Raw genomic sequence first — 19,649 nt, forward strand, 5'->3', positions numbered from 1 at the left:
CATAGAGGCATTACATCTCCAGGCTGATAGGAGATTATCAGAGGATCTGGTTTTGTTAGCCCTAATGATAAACTCATGGCCAGGTCATTCTTAGGCAGACTTTTCTTGACATTGTTTTTTTTTTTTTTTCTCCTCCTTCCTCAAAAACGAAATTTATCCCTCTATTCCGTATTCCTGTTTGACCAATTCTAATAGCAAATGTCTGGTTGTAACTAGTATAATCCAGCATGAAATTGTTACCTGAAAAGGCTGGAAAGTACTGATGTAAATATGGGAAAGCAAGAATTGCTTCTATTCAAGAGAGCAAATACAATGTTCTGAAAGAGATTGACAGGATACACTTTAAAGGAGTGATTACCCTAGCCTGGGCCATTGGAGAACTGGGCAAAAGGCTGTGCAAAGCTCCTTGGAAATCTACTCTTTTATTGCTCTTTGATAATAAAGTCACTTTCCATTTTTTATAAGAACCTGATAAAATATTTTTATGACTCCTGAACTGTTAGTGATTTTATTATGGTGAGTATTGCTTTCTGGATGAGTTGTATAAGTGTTCTTGGATCCATTATTCTTTTTGTGTTTGACCTCTTCTTATTTTTCTCAATTGTTTCTAATATATTTCAACATTTTGACAATTTTTTTAACATTGTAAACAGTACTTTCTGCCATCTTATAAATACCAACCTAATCAACCTGAATATTTTTTCCTGTTAAAGGAAAGGACACATACTTTAGTTTCTAGTAGTAGACCCTCTGCTATGCTGTCGTTTAATTTTGAGAACTCTACAAGGAAGGTGTGTTTCTCTTTAGATTTTTAGTCTATAAAACTAGAAGGAAGAGTGACATGCTTAAGGTGGCATAGATAAAATTGACAGAGCCAGGATTAGACCCAGGTGAGTTTCCAAAATCATAATCCATCTTCAAAGTCAAATTATTGAAGTAGCAAGTATTGCACATTATTAGACTGATCACAATGCACGTGGGACACATTGAACTTCACTTTCTTCATTGGTGTGCTCAGATGACATTTCCTTTAAGATAAAAAAATAAAAAAATTAAAAGCCCTAAAATTATTCCCTCTGAATTCTATCAAGTTAATGAGAATTGCTTCTCTGAATTATGCAAGTCTGTGGAACTTGCACCAAATTCCAGTGCTTTGCCATAGCACAGTTATTGCCTCCAGAGCTCTCTATTTATCTATAGTGCTTTTTGATTGACTATCCAAGGACTAGATGGGGACAATCACAAGCAACTTCAATTTTTTATGGCTTCTGGAAGGTTGAAGGTCATGTTGTCCTCTGTTCTCCATAGTCTCTTCCCTCCCTGCTTTCTGCCTGTTGGAGCATTTAAGCCCTCATACATATGTTAAAATAGCTCACACTTGTAGTTCAGATTAGAGGACTGATAATAATGTAATATGAATGAGAATTATTACACTGAAAGACAGAGATAGAGAGGATACAGTGTCTACTCCCAAAATTTCTCAAGAACCTTCTGCAACAGAATCACTTGGCTTCTTTTTCTAAAATAGATCTGGAAACAGTGGAGATTACTTAATCAATATATATGAAGGTAGCCTGAGGATGCATTTTTTAACAGCTTCTTGGGTGATTTTTGCCTATGCTAGTGTTTGAGAACCACTCTTCTGTCATATAAATAAATCAATAAACACATAACATACATATATATGCATATATATCTTTTCATTGTTTCTCATAGTCAAGCTACAGTTTCTAAAATGTTAAGAATCCCATTAGGTAATCACAAAATTGTCTTTTTCTTTTATAAATCTAGCAATATCTTCCTCAATTATTTAAAATAAGAAACAACAAAAAAATTATCAGCATCATAAATCTCACAAGTTAGCAATGAAGTGATTACAGATATAAAATAACAATAACTAAATGACTAGTATAATTAAAAATAATATTTATAGGTATTTACTGATGCATGCATTATTATCCCTTTTTCAGATAAGATGACTGAGGCCCAGAGAGGTTTAATAACTTGCCCAAGTTCACACAACTCATAGGGTGGAGCCAGGGTCAGAATGCAATAGGAAGAATGTAGACCCCATGTTCAGATTTTACATTCCAAGTGGCCTGATATTTGAAAAGTAAAATAACATCTTGAATCTTATTGTTATTATTATAATTAATTTTATTTTATAGGACAGAACTGAAACTGACCCGGAAGGCAGCCTATGTGAGATACGTCAATAGCTCAGCCTTCTTCTTCTCAGGATTCTTTGTGGTGTTTTTATCTGTGCTTCCCTATGCACTTATCAAAGGAATCATCCTTCGAAAAATATTCACAACCATCTCATTTTGCATTGTGCTGCGCATGGCAGTCACACGGCAATTTCCTTGGGCCGTACAAACATGGTACGACTCTCTTGGAGCAATAAACAAAATACAGGTAATTTATCATAACTGTGTGTCAGATAGTGTGATTTTGAAATGTTTCAGGATTTTCTAGCAAGTACATCCTCTAGAGATGAATGTTTGGTCTTGGACCTATGTAATGCATGAGATTTCTTCTCTTGACATATATACATGATGTAATGAGTCCTCGTAATGAAAATCTAGTGAAATAAAATGAAAACCTATGATATTCTCATAACCCAAAGGAATTTAATCATTTTTGTAATCTTGAGAATTTCATCCGAGTGATCCGTGAATATATCTGTTCTTAGTGAACTTTGTAAATGTGAAAAAAAGATTGAAAAGGAAATTTCCTTCACTAAGAAGTTATAAAATTTCTAACTAATACCAGGAATGTTCACCTTAAACTTTTCCTAGCATTTCCAAGAGCAGTATAATGGATGACAATGGTATCTCATGCCATGTTAATTACCTTAAAAATCCCAGCAATATTGATGTAGCTGGCAGCTGGGAAGAGTTCTAAAATCGTCAGGTGATGAGAGTAAATTTATAGAGAGCTAATTGGATAAGCTTTATTAATAAGCAGAGAAAGTCTTTTTTACTTTTAATATTTATTTATTTAGCCCATAAAATAAACCCTTATGACAGAAATACAAATTCAGGGTGAAGGATAAACTTCACTTTTATGTTGTGCTACCATTATTTAATGCAAGTCAGAGGTTGCAAATGGTGGCCCATTGGACCTAATTTTTGCTCTTAGATCTGTTTAGTTGAACTGTACATTTTTAAAATTTGAATTAGCTATCAGCAGTTAGAAATCGGGAGATGTCTCTTTGTCTTTCTCTCTCATGTGTACATGCACCCCCCCCCCCCAGTCATGTTCAGCCTCTTATCAAAGACTTGAAAAATCTTGTAATCTGTCTTTGTTCCCACAAGCCATGGCAACTGGTCTCTTGAAGAGCACCTACCAATTCATTGCAATCTCTATCAGCTTCCTTCTAATTATATCACTGAGAGTGAGTTTGAGATCTGTGATAAACAGATCTGGAAAACAAAACTGGGAGAAAATGAGAGAAATCAAAAGATAGAAAGAGAAGAAAGCAGAGAGGAAGGGGAAGAAACTATGAAAGAACCAGATATTTTTATGACTCAAGTGGTAAAGACTTCAGGATCGAAGGAGTTAAGTCCTCTCATGCTCCCTATGGGTTTGGAATTTCCAATAGAATCCTTCTCCGACTCTTTAAGGTTTGCCACCTTAAAACCAGTTACATCAAATCTTTACATCTTTATTTAACCCAGAGAATTGATGCTAACACTCCCTCTCATAAGGGTGTTGTAAAGACGAAGATATTTATTTTTGTCTCTTCTGTTGTTGAACAAAGGCACATTGGCAGGTAATTCAGAGTTGCTTTATAAATATATAACTAAAGTAAACGTAATAGTATGAGGAAAAATCAGCTATATGTTGAAATATAAGCATAAAGACAGTTTCATAAAATGTCAAATATTTAAAGAACGTCTTTCAAATATGATGGATTCTGATGCTTTAATTAAGTTTAGTACAGCATTATAAAATTGTTTTTATTAAGAAATAATTTTTAATTTAATTGTTAATATCAGTGTTTAAGATGCAGCACCATTAGAATATAACATAGATTTAATATCTACACTATGATTTTGCTTTCTTTCATGAACAGGATTTCTTACAAAAGCAAGAGTATAAGACATTAGAATATAACTTAACAACTACAGAAGTAGAGATGGAGAATGTAACCGCCTTCTGGGAGGAGGTAATAATTCTTAATTCTTAAAAAATCATGTTTAGAGGTTTTTCTTTGAGAGTCTACCCTTCATCCCTATGGGAAGTAAGATCACAATGATGATATAATTGATAGAACTGAAAGGAGAGACCACTTCTCTTATTTTATAAAGTAAGAAGGAGAAGCCCAGGAATATTAGATGCAGTAGAAAAAAAGCCATGCGACGTGATTCACCTTAGACCAGGAACTTGTAGAGATCAAAGGCTTTGAGGCTGGGTTTGAATCCTGGCTCTGCCATTTACTTCCATCTATTCTAAACCAAATTACTTTAACTTTGAGAAGCCTCTGGTTCTCTGTAAAATGAAGAATATTAATATTTACCTTGAAAATTTGTTGTGAAGGGCACTGAGATGATTTGTGTGAAATATTCATTAGAGAACCAGGAATTTATTGGTTCCTCAATGAATGTTAATTTCTCAAATCTCAAGTTGTAGTCCAATGTGTTTATATACATCAGTCAACAAAAAGAAGTAGGAGAGATAAACCAATGATTTTTAAATATTTTACTATTTTTAACTTATTTTATTCACTGTAAAAATTCTCTCATTTTTCTCAGTCAGAACAAATATAATTTTATCCTCTAAGAAGCAATATTTGATTACTGAGAACACCTTTTTAGTTCTTATTTCTTAATCACTTTTATCAGTTGAGTAAAGATAGGAATAGTAAAACTGATGTCCTGTTTCTGAGTCTCTCATAATATAGTAAATTTATATATGTATATAAATTTGATTTATATATATATATATATATATATATATATATATATATATATATATATTTATATATATATGTATATATATACATATATATAACTTTATCATTGAGATACATTTTACTGTATTTTTAAAAAGATGTGGGAAATAGAATAATTCTTCATCTGCCTAGTAAAATTGCTTTGTGGAAAAGTGTGTTGCTAAGATTTATTTTAATTCTTTGCATTTAGGAATTTCAAATGCCCTTCTGAACATATAGGAGAAACATGAAAATTTCCCTACTTCTTTCTGATTATTGTTTTTCTACTTGGGTCTAAAAATCCTCCATTCCTTTCTTTCTCCACCGAATAAAAGAAGTAACATGCTTGAGCCCTGACTCCATGCCAGGTGGCAGGATAAGCACTTTATGAGTTTTGTCTCCTTTAATTTCTTTTGGTTAGTTAGTGTTCCATCACTGTGAGGAAATACCCAAGATAATCAACTTAGAAAGAAACAAGGTTTATTCTGGTTCCCAATTTCAGAGTTTCAGTCCATGGTTGGTTGACCCATTGCTTTTGAGCCTGTGGTGAGGCAACACTTCATGGTGGGAAACAAAAAGAGAGATAGAGACCCAGATCCCAATATCTAGGGCATACTCTCAATATCCTCATTTCCTCCAACCACCTCTTAAAAGTTTAATGTCCTCCCTGTAGTATCACAGTCTGGGGACCAAGCCTTTAACACTGAGGCCTTGGAACGAGATGGAGGAAAGAAATCAGGTCCAAACTAAAGCAGCTTATAACATTCCTGTGACCTAAATAATGTAAATATTTCCATTCCACTAATAAGAAAATGGAGACTTTGAAAACTTAAAGGTCTTGCCTCAGCTTACACAGTTGACAAAGACTGAAACTGGATTTTGGACCCAAATGTCAGAGTCTAGAGCTCTTTCACTGAGTCATTGTATTCCATCTGGCTGTATTTTTCCCTCCAGTCTGTGTCACCTGTCAAGCCCCTGACACTCCTTGATGGCACGTTATAGGATATTGGTGCTTGTTAAGTCTCTACCATTTGTCTGAGACTTCAACATCCACATAGATGATCCTTTCAACACTATCCTTAGAACTTATATGACTTCCTCAAAAACTTTCTCTCTTCAACATATCCTGAGCTTTGTTAGTACTCAGATTTGTGTAGCTTTAGAAATGTCACATTCTCAAATTTGTTTCTTAGCCCAAAACTCCCAAGCCTCTTAAGTCTACTCTCATAGCCTTTCAGTTTCATTAGATTGTAGTTATCCTAGTTTTCCCTTTGGACCCCTCTTCTTCTGCTTTTTCTAAGACCAGTCATCTTGGTGCTTCTCCCACCTATACTCTCAGTTCCCTTTTCTTTTTGCTGATTTTTTTTTTTTAATTTTAAACGCTCCCTTTATCAGCTTTGGAGAAGGAAGTGTTATTTTGGAGAATCAATATACTCTAATCAACTGCAAGTTTTATACATTTATTGTTTCAATCTCAGTTTGGCCTGTAATCCTTCTTTGGAAGAGTCTTCAGTTAATTTTCTTTATAATTTCTCTAAAAGCTGTTATAGAATTTTACCACTTTTCTGAAACCTTCAACATCTATCAGGATGCACCCAATCCCAGTAGATGGCCTTGCCTTCTACTATATACAGAAAAAATAGAGACCATTATCACAGAATGCTTCCAACTTCTCTCTTGAACCTCATAATTATCTTTTCCTTCTTATTTTTGGTCTAAGAGAAAGAAGTATGCTTCCTCCTGCCCTTGTTCGAATTATTGTACCTTCTTTCAGCTTTTCAGAAGAACTGTAATTAATCTCTTCAGAAATTTCAATATCTTTTCTCAATTGACTCCTCACATTTAAATATTTTCAGTTAAAACACTTTTTTCCCTTGAATTTGTGCCCACTGAATCTCATTTTACAACCTTATCACTTTTTTTCCCTTTGTTGTCAAAACTATTCTCACTGCCTCACAGTGGACTTCTCCCCACTGCATTATGGATTGTGCCCTCACTGATCTATTACAACTGTTCTTTTCTTGTGGAATTAATGACTTAATTTAGCTTTAGTGAGCTACTCTATCCAAATGATTTTAGCCTAAGATCCTGACATGTAAGCCTGTTCTACCTGTCACTTCTGTGGTGATGGGCTACTGGTGTTCCCACCCCAACAGACATCTTCAGGCATCTCATGGTCTCTGTGGGTGACCTCACTGAGGTTTCACTGACATCAATGTGCTGATGATTCTCAAATGCAAATCTCTTGCCTTGGTTTCTTCCTGAAGTTCATACATGTGTTTCCAAATTTCCTGCCTGCTTCTCATGCACTCCACAGTCACCACTCCCCAAGCTTCAGAAACCCACTTGTTCCAGGGTATTCTTCATTTCCTCTGAAGGCATCACCTGAGAAGTCAGTCCCTGGTGAATTATATATGACTCCTCCCTCGCTCCAGATCTATGAATAGGAAAAACTTCTTTTCATGTATTAGGAAGTCAAGGCTTGGAGAGTTTGAATAGTTAGAACAAGGTTGCTCAACTATAGCTCAAATGACAGCCTTGGTGTCTCTGATTCTAAAGCCCTTCGTCACTCATCATTCTGACGCTTAAAAAAAAAAAAAAGGACTGTTGCTTTACTATATACAAAATGCTTTCAAACATGTCACCTCCTTTAGTGCATTCAGCTCAGCAAACAGAAGCTGTAATGTCTAAGACTGTCATGGCTTGTCAAACTTTACCCATCTAGTTGAGAAGGTGAGGGAAAGGCTGGAATCTAGGCACAGAGTACTGTGACCATTCCCCCCAAACTTCAGGGATCCCCTAAACATGGAAAATGCTCAGTCATAGTAGAAATAAAATAAAAAATCAATAGTGAGATTCCATTTTCACATACACAACTACACACACGCACACACAACCAAACCAAAACCAGGTGATGATAAGGGTTCCTGAAAACTAGCACTCTCATATGTTGGCTGGAGGATAATGTGGAAATATTTTTTGAAAGACATGAAACTTTTCATACATTTAGCTCTGGAAAGTCTTCTTGTGGGAATTTATATCAAACAATAAAAACAAAAAAATATGTGCCTCAAGATATAGCAAAGTACATGTGTCCCAGATGTATTAAATTAAAAGAGAAACCATCAAATAGAGAACTGTTTATAGTTTATACTCTGTGATATATCCTGCATTTAAAAATTATATTAAGAAGACTTAATGCTATGTGAAAATAGTAATGATTTATAACATCATAAAATAGGTCACAAGCCTTACATATAATTTTTATGAATGTTCTGAAAATAATATATATGCTTATAAATGTAAATAAATACCATATTTATATTTGTAAAAGAGTAGAGGGTTATCAACTGAAACATTAAATATGGTTGTTTCTCAGTGGTACATGACAAGCAGTTTCTATTTTCTGCTTTCCTCTGTTTTCCAAATTTCTTGAAATAACTGTCTTTTGTGATCAAAATAAGAGACTTTAGTAACAGCAATCTTCCATTGATCCAAGTCCTTATTAGATAAAAGTCCTGCTTCTAAGCGTAGCTACCCAAAGTTCATTAACAGCTTTTGTTAGTGACCCATCCACTCACTATTTTTGAGGCATATTTTGGTTTTTGTGTGTTCAGATCTGTCTTCCAGGAACACCTCTAACCATTTCTTGGTCTTGTGCAATTCTACTTCCATCTTTCATAGCTAGTGCATATGTCATTTATTTGGTCAAGGTTGAGTTGTTTGCTCTCTCAGATGTATTCCCATGGTACTTCATGTGCCTTTTAATTGTAGTACCACACACACCACAATATTAATATCTATTTTATATGTCATTCTCCCATGTGAGATTTTTGAAGTGGACTATAATGCAGAGGTGGTGTTCAATAAATATCTATTAGATGCACATGAATAAGAGATTAACAGATGTCTTTGCCTCATTTTAAAAGACTTCACTGACCACTCCATGAAAGCTCTGCTTTTAATTATGTGCTGACTGATATTAGCCACTTGTATGAAAACAAGAAGCAATAGTCTTTGAGCTTCATTGCTTTTGTGTACCCTAAAAGAATGTTGAAAAACTGTAAACATCTGATGAATTTTTAAGTTGACTTGCAAATGTTTCAACATAGATTTACATGGTAGTGAAGGATATCATTTCCTGTTTATTGTATATTATCTAAATATATTAAATAGATTTTTGTCAACACTTTGGTGCTGCAGCTTTAGGGTGTTCAACTTATGGAAAATAAATAAATTTATGAAATTACCAAGCCAGTTAGCTAAATATGACTTGTTTTTTATCCCAAAAAAATGTGACTTGTAACTACAGATAGTTAATAATCTATATTAAGTGCTAATATAATTAAATAATTAATTAAACAATTAGTTAAGATGCCTTATTCCTCACTCATTTCCGAAATTTGATTCTAAGATAATACACATTGATTGCCTTAAGTTTGAAATCTGGGTGAAATAAAATCCTGCCTCCTTCAATATTTCTGGCTTTGCTTTTTATGGGACCTTGACCCTCTTTCAAGAGAAAACCCTTCCTTTATGGGTCCTTTGTTTTTTCAGTCCCAGAGGATTTTATGCTCTGGAGAGTCCAACATAGCAAGACCAGCACACTCTTGCTTAGTGAGAAGGCTATTGCTTATGAATAAAGAGGGAAGGACAATTGTGAGATAGAAGTGGCTTAGGAGAAATGACAGCAGGAAAATTTTCAGGCAACTTAATTTTAGGAAAGAATGCCTTTGGATGTTAAGTTCTGAAAATAGATTTCCTTGAAACCAGGTGTACCAGCTTTCTCCTAATCAATCTTTAGGTCTGTTTACATTGGTTTGAAGACCACTATCCCAAATGCTCCATGGAGGCAAATGTTTCATTCGAGTCACCTTTCAATTTCATCTCATTTATAGTCAACATAATTAAAGAATCCTTTGAGCTTCTCAGAGGAGGGGAGCTACCTGTGTGATAGTGTGATAGAAGTCGGATTTGGGTTATAAGTCTACCTGTATCTTACTGCTTATGTGACTTGGGTTATTCAACCTTTCTGATTCAGTGCCTACAGCTTTGAAAGAGGAAGATTATAAAATCTACTCTATATATTATGCTGAGGATTGAATAATAACTTGTATGTGTACAGCCTAAAGGAGAAGGGATGTGTGTACATGTATATTCAGTCTTTAATTAATTTAAATTGGCATTGAAGTTTGATAATAGGCGAAGTTCTGAGAAAGGGCAATTTTGTTCCAGTTAAATATTGTGCTTATAATTTTCAGATGTTTGGAATCATGTACTCTAGAAAAAGTTCTCTGCAATTATGTACTATTAAGTAATAATGTACACTTTGTAATGGATTTTGTGCCATGTGATTTTCAAACCACTCATACATAAAAGTACTCATAAATTATCTAAAAAGCCTATCTTTTATGTCTTTTATTCTTTTTTAAACAGGGATTTGGGGAATTATTTGAGAAAGCAAAACTAAATAATAACAATAGAAAAATTTCCAATGGTGACAACAGCCTCTTCTTCAGTAACTTCTCCCTCCTTGGTGCCCCTGTGTTGAAAGATATCAACTTCAAGATAGAAAAGGGACAATTATTGGCAGTTGCTGGATCTACTGGAGCAGGCAAGGTAGTCTCTTTTATTCCTCAATGTTAACAACTTAATTTGGCATGCATTTCTTCTTTTTACTTTTTTCTAGTTTGTAGTGTAAGAAGGTATTCTATAGAAATTCTTAAAGGGAATCAGAATACTTGGGTGTAGTTTCTCTTATAATATAAATTGTTTCACTGATAAATTCCTCTTGCTTTTAATTTCCTCTTATGTTTTCCAGTAACTTTTCCTACATCTTTATATTTTGCATAGTGTTCAACATGTGTGACAGGTTTCAATAACTTTATTGAGCAAATGAACCATATATTTTTATCAGTTTTTAGGAACTATTGAAAAAAAATCATCACTTAAATTTGACTTCACTAAACTCATAATTTTTAAAAAGGTCCCCATTTTGTTGACATCAGAATTTTGGAAAATGATTCATATTTGCTTATACTATATGATAAAAAATGATTTTTTGAGAAAATGTTAATTTCTTCAGTGGTCATCTTCCCCCAGTCCCCACCCATCCCCAAGAACAACTTATTATATAAACTCAGGATATTTGGAAATATATCTGACAAAATCTAGTAGGTTAGAAGGAAAAATAGCTTAAGGATTGAACTTTATTTTCCAGGAGGAGGCATAGTGATTTTCAAGGGTATGAGCTATCATGCAGTTAATGAAAAACACTATTTTTCTTTTAACCATGGAGGAGGTAAATTTAAAGGACATGAAGGAATAAAATGAAAGATAATAAGGTGCTTTCTAATACTGGAATCAGCTACTAAGGGCAATAGGTATTTGCTTTGGAAGTCTACAAAAATAGTTTCTTGTTCTCATTTGATTGTTATTTTAGCTATGGTATTTTCTAGAAATATAAGAAAATGTTTAGAGATTTCTTAAAGTTTTTCAAAATACTTCCTGGAATTCTGTACAAGGACATAAGTCAGAAAGAAAAAAAAGTAAGTATAAAAGGAAGGAGCAGTGATTCTTCAAGGTAAAAATGTCAATAAAATAGTAATTAAAGACTTCTGAAAGGCAATTATATATTCATATTTAGGATGGGGAGAGCAGTATTTTGAAGAATTCAGTCTGAGATTTTGCAGGGGGGATCCACAGAAAACTTCTTGCCCATGTATGTAGTGTCCACAGTGTTAGTAATACATTTGCTTATTTTTCTCCAGTTGTTTCCCTACATGTGACACAGGCCTTTTAAATAATGTAGCTATAGTTGTGCATTTTCTTCTTTAAAAAATCAATTCAGCATGTTATTTTTTCCTTCTATTTCTTATATAATATTGCAATTTTCACTCTGAAAAGAAAATGACACCATAGGAGGAACTGATACTAGAGAGGCTAGAGATGATCTCCACAAGGAAGTTTGCTTGTGACAGGATGGAATGTGTGCTTCATGGTATTTTAAAAATTAATTGTTTATGTTTTGAAGATCAATTCCATGAAAGATGTACAAAAATAGCTTTGGAATTGTAAACTGCAGGACTTACCAGCAAATAAATTTCAGGCAGTTCCTTTAAAAATTGATGAGCAGATAATTACTGGCTGGAGCTGCAGCTGCATCTTAACAGGGAGTAACTATGAAGACAGTTGAGGAAGCCAGTGGTCTCCTAGGAATAATTGCACACTTCTGAGAAATAGTTTGCCAACCCCACCTAGAAGGCTGCCTTTTTGTACTGTTAAGAATGGGATATTTTAGCATTTGGATTAAAGATCTAGATAAAAATTAAGATTGAATAACTGAAAATTTTAACATTTTGAGTTACATTTTATCTCACTCAATTTGGTAATTTGTACCAAAAGCCTTAAAATAACCTAATAATTCTTCCACTTGTATGACATATCCTAGTAAATTTATAGAGATTTTACATAAAATTCTCCTGACCATAGCATACTCTATGTATGTGGATGTTCTTGATGTTTTGAGTATGAAAAGTTCTCCAGGATGTATAATTGAAAAAAGCAATGAAAAAAACTGTCTACATATAATGCACTTTTTATATGAAAATAAAGGTGGGGAACAATAAAAAATATATATTGCTTACATACATATTAAAACATTTCTGGAGAGATACTAAAAACACCAAGAAGATTGACTTCACAGCATTGCTTTTAGTAATCAAATAGTGGGAAGAAAAGCATATATCAAGTTGTTATCTCTGAGACTGAGGTTCAGTTTACATTTTTGAATTTTCCAAAGTTTCAGCAAATTAAGATACTATTTTATTGACTAAATAATAAATTCATGTTCAATTTTATCACTTCTCTATTATAATCATCTAGACTGAAAAGGAACTATGACTTCTTCATTTTTCTAGCCCAAGTATCATCATACTGGTTAGCACACAATAGGTGCTTTTCTCCATCTATAGGAAAATGCTTTTTTGTTGTTATTCCAACCCACATAAAGTGTCCTGTATTTTGTAGGCTACTTTGGGTTACTTTATGAAATCGCACTGGTGTAGGAGTCTATACCATCACTGCCTTTGAGTGAAAGGTGGCATAGGGACTCCCTGGGGTCTGGGGATTTTAGTCCTTCTTTTTCTCAACAATAACTGAAGCAATCATTTGGCCTTGTTGACAAACCCTGAAACCCGTTGTTTATATCACACATCCTTGTCCAGCTCTGGTACTGAGTTTTAGCTTGACCCTGTAACTGGGCATCAGATGTATAAAGCAAGCTATTAGCTCATATCTTTGTACTTTTTAAACAAAAATATAAATTGGCAAAGGGTTTTATCAGCCTTTTGAAATTTTAGGAGATAAGAAATTGAATAAAAATATAATTGAATATACATACATACACAACCATCCATATCTATGGGTTCTGTACCCTTGGATTCAAATAACTGCAAAGACATTAAAAGAAAATGTTGTGTCTTTACTGAACATGTATAAACATTTTCTTGTCATTCCCTCAATAATAAGTGTAACAACTACTTACATGGGATTTGTATTAAATTAGAAATGATTTTAAGGTATATGGGAGAATGTGTGTAGATTACATGCAAATACTACACTATTTTATAGAAGGGACGTAAGTGCCTGTGGATTTTGTTGTTTTCAGGGGTTTATTGAACTGATCTCCCTGGGATACCAAGGGATGACTATATTATGATTTTTAAAGAAAATGTGCATATTTGTTTTAGCAGTTATATTTATAAGAATAACTTTATAGCTGGGCATTGTGGCTCATTCCTGTAATCCCAGCAGCTGGGAAGCTAAGGCAGGAGGACTGTGAGTTGAAAGCCAGCCTCAGCCACTTAGTGAGGCCCTAAGCAACTTAATGAGACCCTGTCTCAAAATAAAAATTTAAAAAATGAGCTGTGGATGTTGCTCAGTGGTTAAGCACCCCTGGGTTCAATACCTGGTACAAAAATGAAAGAAAAAATAATTCATGTTAAATCTTTTATTCTTTTTTTAAATTATTAGTTGTTCAAAACATTACAAAGCTCTTGACATATCATATTTCATACATTTGATTCAAGCAGATTATGAACTCCCATTTTTACCCCGTATACATATTGCAGACTCACATCGGTTACACATCCACTTTTTTACATACTGCCATACTAGTGTCTGTTGTATTCTGCTGCCCTTCCTATCCTCTACTATCCCCCCTCCCCTCTCCTCCCATCTTCTCTCTCTACCCCATCTACTGTAATTCATTTCTCTCTCTTGTTTTTTTCCCCTTTCCCCTCACTTCCTCTTATATGTAATTTTGTATAACAATGAGGGTCTCCTTCCCTTACCATGCAATTTCCCTTCTCTCTCTCTTTCCCTCCCCGCTCTCGTCCCTTTTTTTTTTTTTTTTTAATTTTTTTATTGGTTGTTCAAAACCCTACAAAGCTCTTGACATATCATATTTCATACATTAGCATACATTAGCTTCAAGTGAGTTATGAACTCCCTTTTTTACCCCAAGTACAGATTGCAGAATCACATGGGTTACACATCCACATTTTTACATAATACCATAATAGTAACTGTTGTATTCTGCTACCTTTCCTATCCTCTACTATCCCCCCTCCCCTCCCCTCCCATCTTCTCTCTCTACCCCCTATACTGTAATTCATTTCTCACCTTGTTTATTTTTAATGGTGATCTTCTTCTCATGCTCTTCCTCCCTATTCTGTTCTTAGTTGCTTTCCTTATATCAAAGATGACATTTGGCATTTGTTTTTTAGGGATTGGCTAGCTTCACTTAGCATAATCTGCTCTGGTGCCATCCATTTCCCTGCAAATTCCATGATTTTGTCATTTTTAGTGCAGAGTAATACTCCATTGTGTATAAATGCCACATTTTTTTTTATCCATTCATCTATTGAAGGGCATGTAGGTTGGTTCCACAGTCTAGCTATTGTGAATTGTGCTGCTCAGATGAGCTCCGATAAAATCAGTGTTTTTTTCTTCCTCTGCTGCCTTCTTTTCTCTGACTTGATTGTAGTGAATAGTATTATCTAAACATTTCTTTTTGTATTGATAAATATGTTTGTATGACTAGAATTGTTAACTTTAAGTGATATCCTTTGACTTGCAGCTTTTCTTGATAAGGCAATCAGCAAATTTCCTCTATACCCCACTTTTCCTTTGCCATATTTATATGCCCTATTTCCTTTGTTTTTTATATCTCTATATATTTTTTTTACTTTTAACTTATCTTATTGTCAGGGTGTATAACTTACTTGATTTCTGTTCTTCAAGTCTAATTTCCCCATTAGTTTCAACTTTAGTTCACATCTTTGTTCACTGATAGTTCTTTTGGGTAACCATCTCTGAATAATTGTATACTTCAGAGAAGTCCCTTGGAACAACATTATCTGAGTCTTCCTCTTTTTGCCTAGTCTCTTCTTTATGAGATGATAATACTGCATCTACTTTGTAATGCTGTTGCAAATAATGAATAAATTAAAAGCACAAGTGGTTAAAGCCAGCAGCCAGTAGAGTGAGCACTCAATAAGTGTCGGCTATTACTAATCTTTCCTAGACCTCCTCCAGATCCACCCCAGTAATCTGAAGTAGGTGCCCCTTTTACGAGATCCTCTATCACAACACTGACACTGTGTGTTGACATTGTCTCTTTCATTCCTTTGTATCTTTTGTGCATAGCCGATTACCTGAAACAGCTAGTACTTAGAACATTTTAAATCAAATGTGTTTGAATCTTTAGAAATCAGAATATATATTTCTGTTTAGTATGATCATTTGAAAGTAAGTGAATACTGATAGTGATTTGATCAAGTAACTTAATAACAATGATTTTTATTTCCAGACTTCACTTCTAATGATGATTCTGGGAGAACTGGAGCCTTCAGAGGGTAAAATTAAGCACAGTGGAAGAATTTCATTTTGCTCTCAGTTTTCCTGGATCATGCCTGGTACCATCAAAGAAAATATTATCTTTGGTGTTTCCTATGATGAGTATAGATACAGGAGTGTCATCAAAGCATGCCAACTAGAAGAGGTAAGCAATTACATGAAAAATGGCCAATTATGCATTTTAAACCTTCAAAGTACCCAAATTATTTCTTTCTTTATCTATTCAATCAGTCATTTTATATACATTAAAGTTTTGTCTAGGAGTAAGCCACTGTCGGTGAATTGATCAATAGAACACGTGAGCTCTGCCTGAAGAAGCTTGTAAATACATCAAATAGATGAAAGTTACTTTCTAAATGATGGACTAATTTGGTCACATTAAAAACTCTTTATGAAGTGGTGAGAATCGTATTCACACATCAGTGAGATAAATATCTTCAGTGTACTTTTATATGGCATGTGTTTTTGCTCCAAATTTACATTAGAGGATTCTAACAATTTTAATAACACCATCACCTAATGAAATGAATATTAATCTGATAGTAGAGAATTAGAGACAAAATAACTTTTTTTTTGTACCAGGGATTAAACCCAGAGGTTCCTAATCACTGAGCCACATCCTAACCCTTTTTATATTTTATTTAGAGACAGGGTCTCGCTGAGTTGCTTAGGACCTGGCTAAGCTGCTGAGGCTGGCTTTGAACTCTCAATCCTTCTGGTTCAGCCTTCTGGGATTTGAGGCATGGGCCATTGTGCTTGGCCAAAATGATATTAAATTTTTTTCTTTGACTTTGGACATAGAACCATATAATCTCTTGATGTAATCCCTTGTAACTGAAATTCTCTAAAACAAAGTAAAGATGATGCTGTTGTTTTAGTTCCTAGGAATTGAGTAATGGGCTACTTATTTGGAAATTACATAAAGTATTCCATATTCCAAGTGAAGCCAATATATAGATCTTAAAATTGTTTGATGCTGGGTTCAATAATTATTGATAACATTAGGCAGGAGAATATATTATTATAAGGTTTATTGGAAATATTACTTCAATAGTACATGTACAAATATGTCACAATGAATAATCCCACTATTATGAATAAATATAATGCACCAATAATTTTTTAATGAAATACTTGGTATCTTTGATAGATGACATTTGACACTAATGCATTAATTTATATCACCTTCTATGAAACAAATTGCAATGGAACTTAAAGTACAGTATACAAAATATGTAAAAAGCTCCTGTGGATTAGAGAGAGCTGTGAACTGGTGTAAGGGGCTCTCCATGGGTGCACTGACTTATTCAACAGCAGTTTTCTTAAAATTCTAATTCTTTTATTTTCTGTCTACTCTGAGAGCTTAATGAAAAGAAAAGCTATCCTATAAAAGTATTAAATTTGTCTTGAAGACGTCCATCATCCTCAAAAGTCCTTCATTCAGGAATAGTTTTTCACAGCCCAGATGGTAGAACATTCTGGACTTTTTAATAAAAAAAAAATGAAGTGTTTCTAAAGAACACAGATATTTATCTGGAAGGTAGCAGGGATGTTGGTAATAAATTATTTATTTACAAGTAGAAAGTGTTAGAAGATTCCTGGTAGATTTTATTTTTTTTGCTTTGAATATAAATTTTACTACAAAAATTATTTTATAAATAGTGGTTTGAGCCCCCCAAGTAAACAAAATATATTTAGCCCAAATATAGCTTAGGCATATTACTAGTAATAAATTCAGAGCTATGGGTCTCTCATTATGAAGTGAGCATTGGCCAACTTTGGAATACTGTGCTAGACCCTGGGTACTAAATTAAATACAACAGTCTATTTTTGAAAGGTTTGTAGCAGAGTTCCCTGTATTAATAAGGAAGGATCATATGGTATGTGACTTGTACCTCAATAAGCTGTTGAAAATATGAAAAGAAGAAGAAACAACAGGACATATTCTTCCTTTTTTTCTGAGTGCATGGCCAGCCTTAATTTTTTAAAGCATATTCACAGGTTATACTACTACCACACCTCTCTAAAAGATACCCTTTATCCATTACTAATCAATTCACATTTCTTGTGTCTAATTTTACCTCCTTTCATCCTGGGCAACTACTAATCTAATTTCTGTCTCTATCAATTTGTCTGTTCTTAACATTTCACATAAATGAAAATGTGCGATAGATCTTCTGTGTCTAAACAAACTTTTAAAGTAGAGAAGTAATGAGTCTGCATTTAGCAAACACATATTAAGACTTGCTAAACTTTATACAGTGTAGCAGGAACAGGAGATGAATATGGATACAAATAGAACATGATTTGCTTCAGGAGTTGATGAACTAGGGGGAAGAGAGAAACATATTAATAAAGAATCTTATTAGTGGGCTGGTGTTATGGTTAGTGGTAGAGTACTCACCTAGCATGCATGAGGCACTGGATTCGATCATCAGCACCACATAAATGTAAAATAATGATATTGCATCCGCTTAAAACTAAATAAATATATATATATATATATATATATATATATATATATATATATATATATATAAAGAAAAGAATCTTATTAGTACCCTAATACAAATTGAAAGAGAAATTTTTTGTAGAAATAAAATGAAGAAACATGGACTACATTTGTGTCTGCCTGTGGTAAGCAATAACCTCCAGATGGATACAAAGCTAATTTCCTCTGACAGAATGATTCACCATGGAATTGCAAGGGTGAAAGAATAAAATATATAGTCTCTAAACGATCTTTGCTTAATCCATTTAGTCCCATTGTCCAAGAGGTAGAACATCTATAAAAGCTTAACTTGAGCAACAAATGTACCACTTATGGTAATTTTGAAATGATTATTAGGTTCTCAGAATGGAAAACTGGGACTTAATAGGTTAAGAACATTAGAGCTACCCATAAAGTAGAGTGAAGATTGGGTTGATGTAAAGAAATTGGAGATTAATGAATATATGTTCTTGAATTGTTAAGAAGATTAAATGATATATACATATAGGGTGCCTAACACAGCTTCTGGCACTATAGTCCATTTAGTAAATATTAAGTTGCCATTTCCCTTAGAGAATGCTGTTACAGAGCATGAGGGCAGGAGCCAGGGGATGGGGGGCGGCGGTGATGGCAGGGAATTCCTTAGTGAGTGAGTGACTATTATAGAGATAAGATGGAGGTTAGCATCCTTAAGGAAAAGGAGAACCAGAAAGCCTAACAATGAAAAGCCATCAAAATGATTTTAAAATTCAGTTTTTATTGGTATATTATATTTATACTTAATAGGGGGATTCATTGGGAATGCCCATTCATGCACATAGCATAATCATTCCCAGTACTTCCCTTTCCCTTTTCTCTTCCCTCTTCCTGGTTCCCTTCCTCTACTGTCCTAGTCTCCCTTTTAATTTCATGATGTCTCCCCAAACACACATTTTCCCCCTTTTATCTCTAGCTTCTACATATGAGAGAAAACACATGACCCTTGACTTTCTGAGTTTGGCTTCTTTTGCTTAACATAATTTTTGTCAAATTCCATTCATTTTCCTGTAAATGACATAACTTCATTTTTCTTTATAGTTGAATAAAGCTCCATAGTGTTTATATATCACATTTTCTTTATCTATTCATCTGGTGTTGAACACATAGGCTGTTCCTAAAACTTAGCCATTTTGAATTGCATTGCTATAAACATGAGTATGCATGTATCACTATAGTATGATGAGTTTAATTCTTTTGGATATATACTAAGGAATAATAAAACTGAATCATATGGTGGTTCCATTCCTAGACTTCTGAGGAATC

At 33.9% G+C, this 19,649-nt stretch overlaps 1 protein-coding gene across 1 annotated transcript in view; it reads left to right on the top strand.

Annotated features, from left to right (window-relative positions):
* Cftr (CF transmembrane conductance regulator) overlaps nucleotides 1–19,649 on the top strand; it is a 191,361-nt gene that overhangs the window by 82,502 nt on the left and 89,210 nt on the right. The window contains exons 8-11 of the mRNA XM_076853473.2: nucleotides 2,169–2,415; nucleotides 4,079–4,171; nucleotides 10,373–10,555; nucleotides 15,810–16,001. Of these exons, the coding sequence (XP_076709588.1) occupies nucleotides 2,169–2,415; nucleotides 4,079–4,171; nucleotides 10,373–10,555; nucleotides 15,810–16,001 (715 nt within the window). The remainder of the gene's footprint in view (nucleotides 1–2,168; nucleotides 2,416–4,078; nucleotides 4,172–10,372; nucleotides 10,556–15,809; nucleotides 16,002–19,649) is intronic.

This window comes from Callospermophilus lateralis, chromosome 1, assembly GCF_048772815.1.
Source record: "Callospermophilus lateralis isolate mCalLat2 chromosome 1, mCalLat2.hap1, whole genome shotgun sequence".
Lineage (NCBI taxonomy): Eukaryota > Metazoa > Chordata > Mammalia > Rodentia > Sciuridae > Callospermophilus > Callospermophilus lateralis.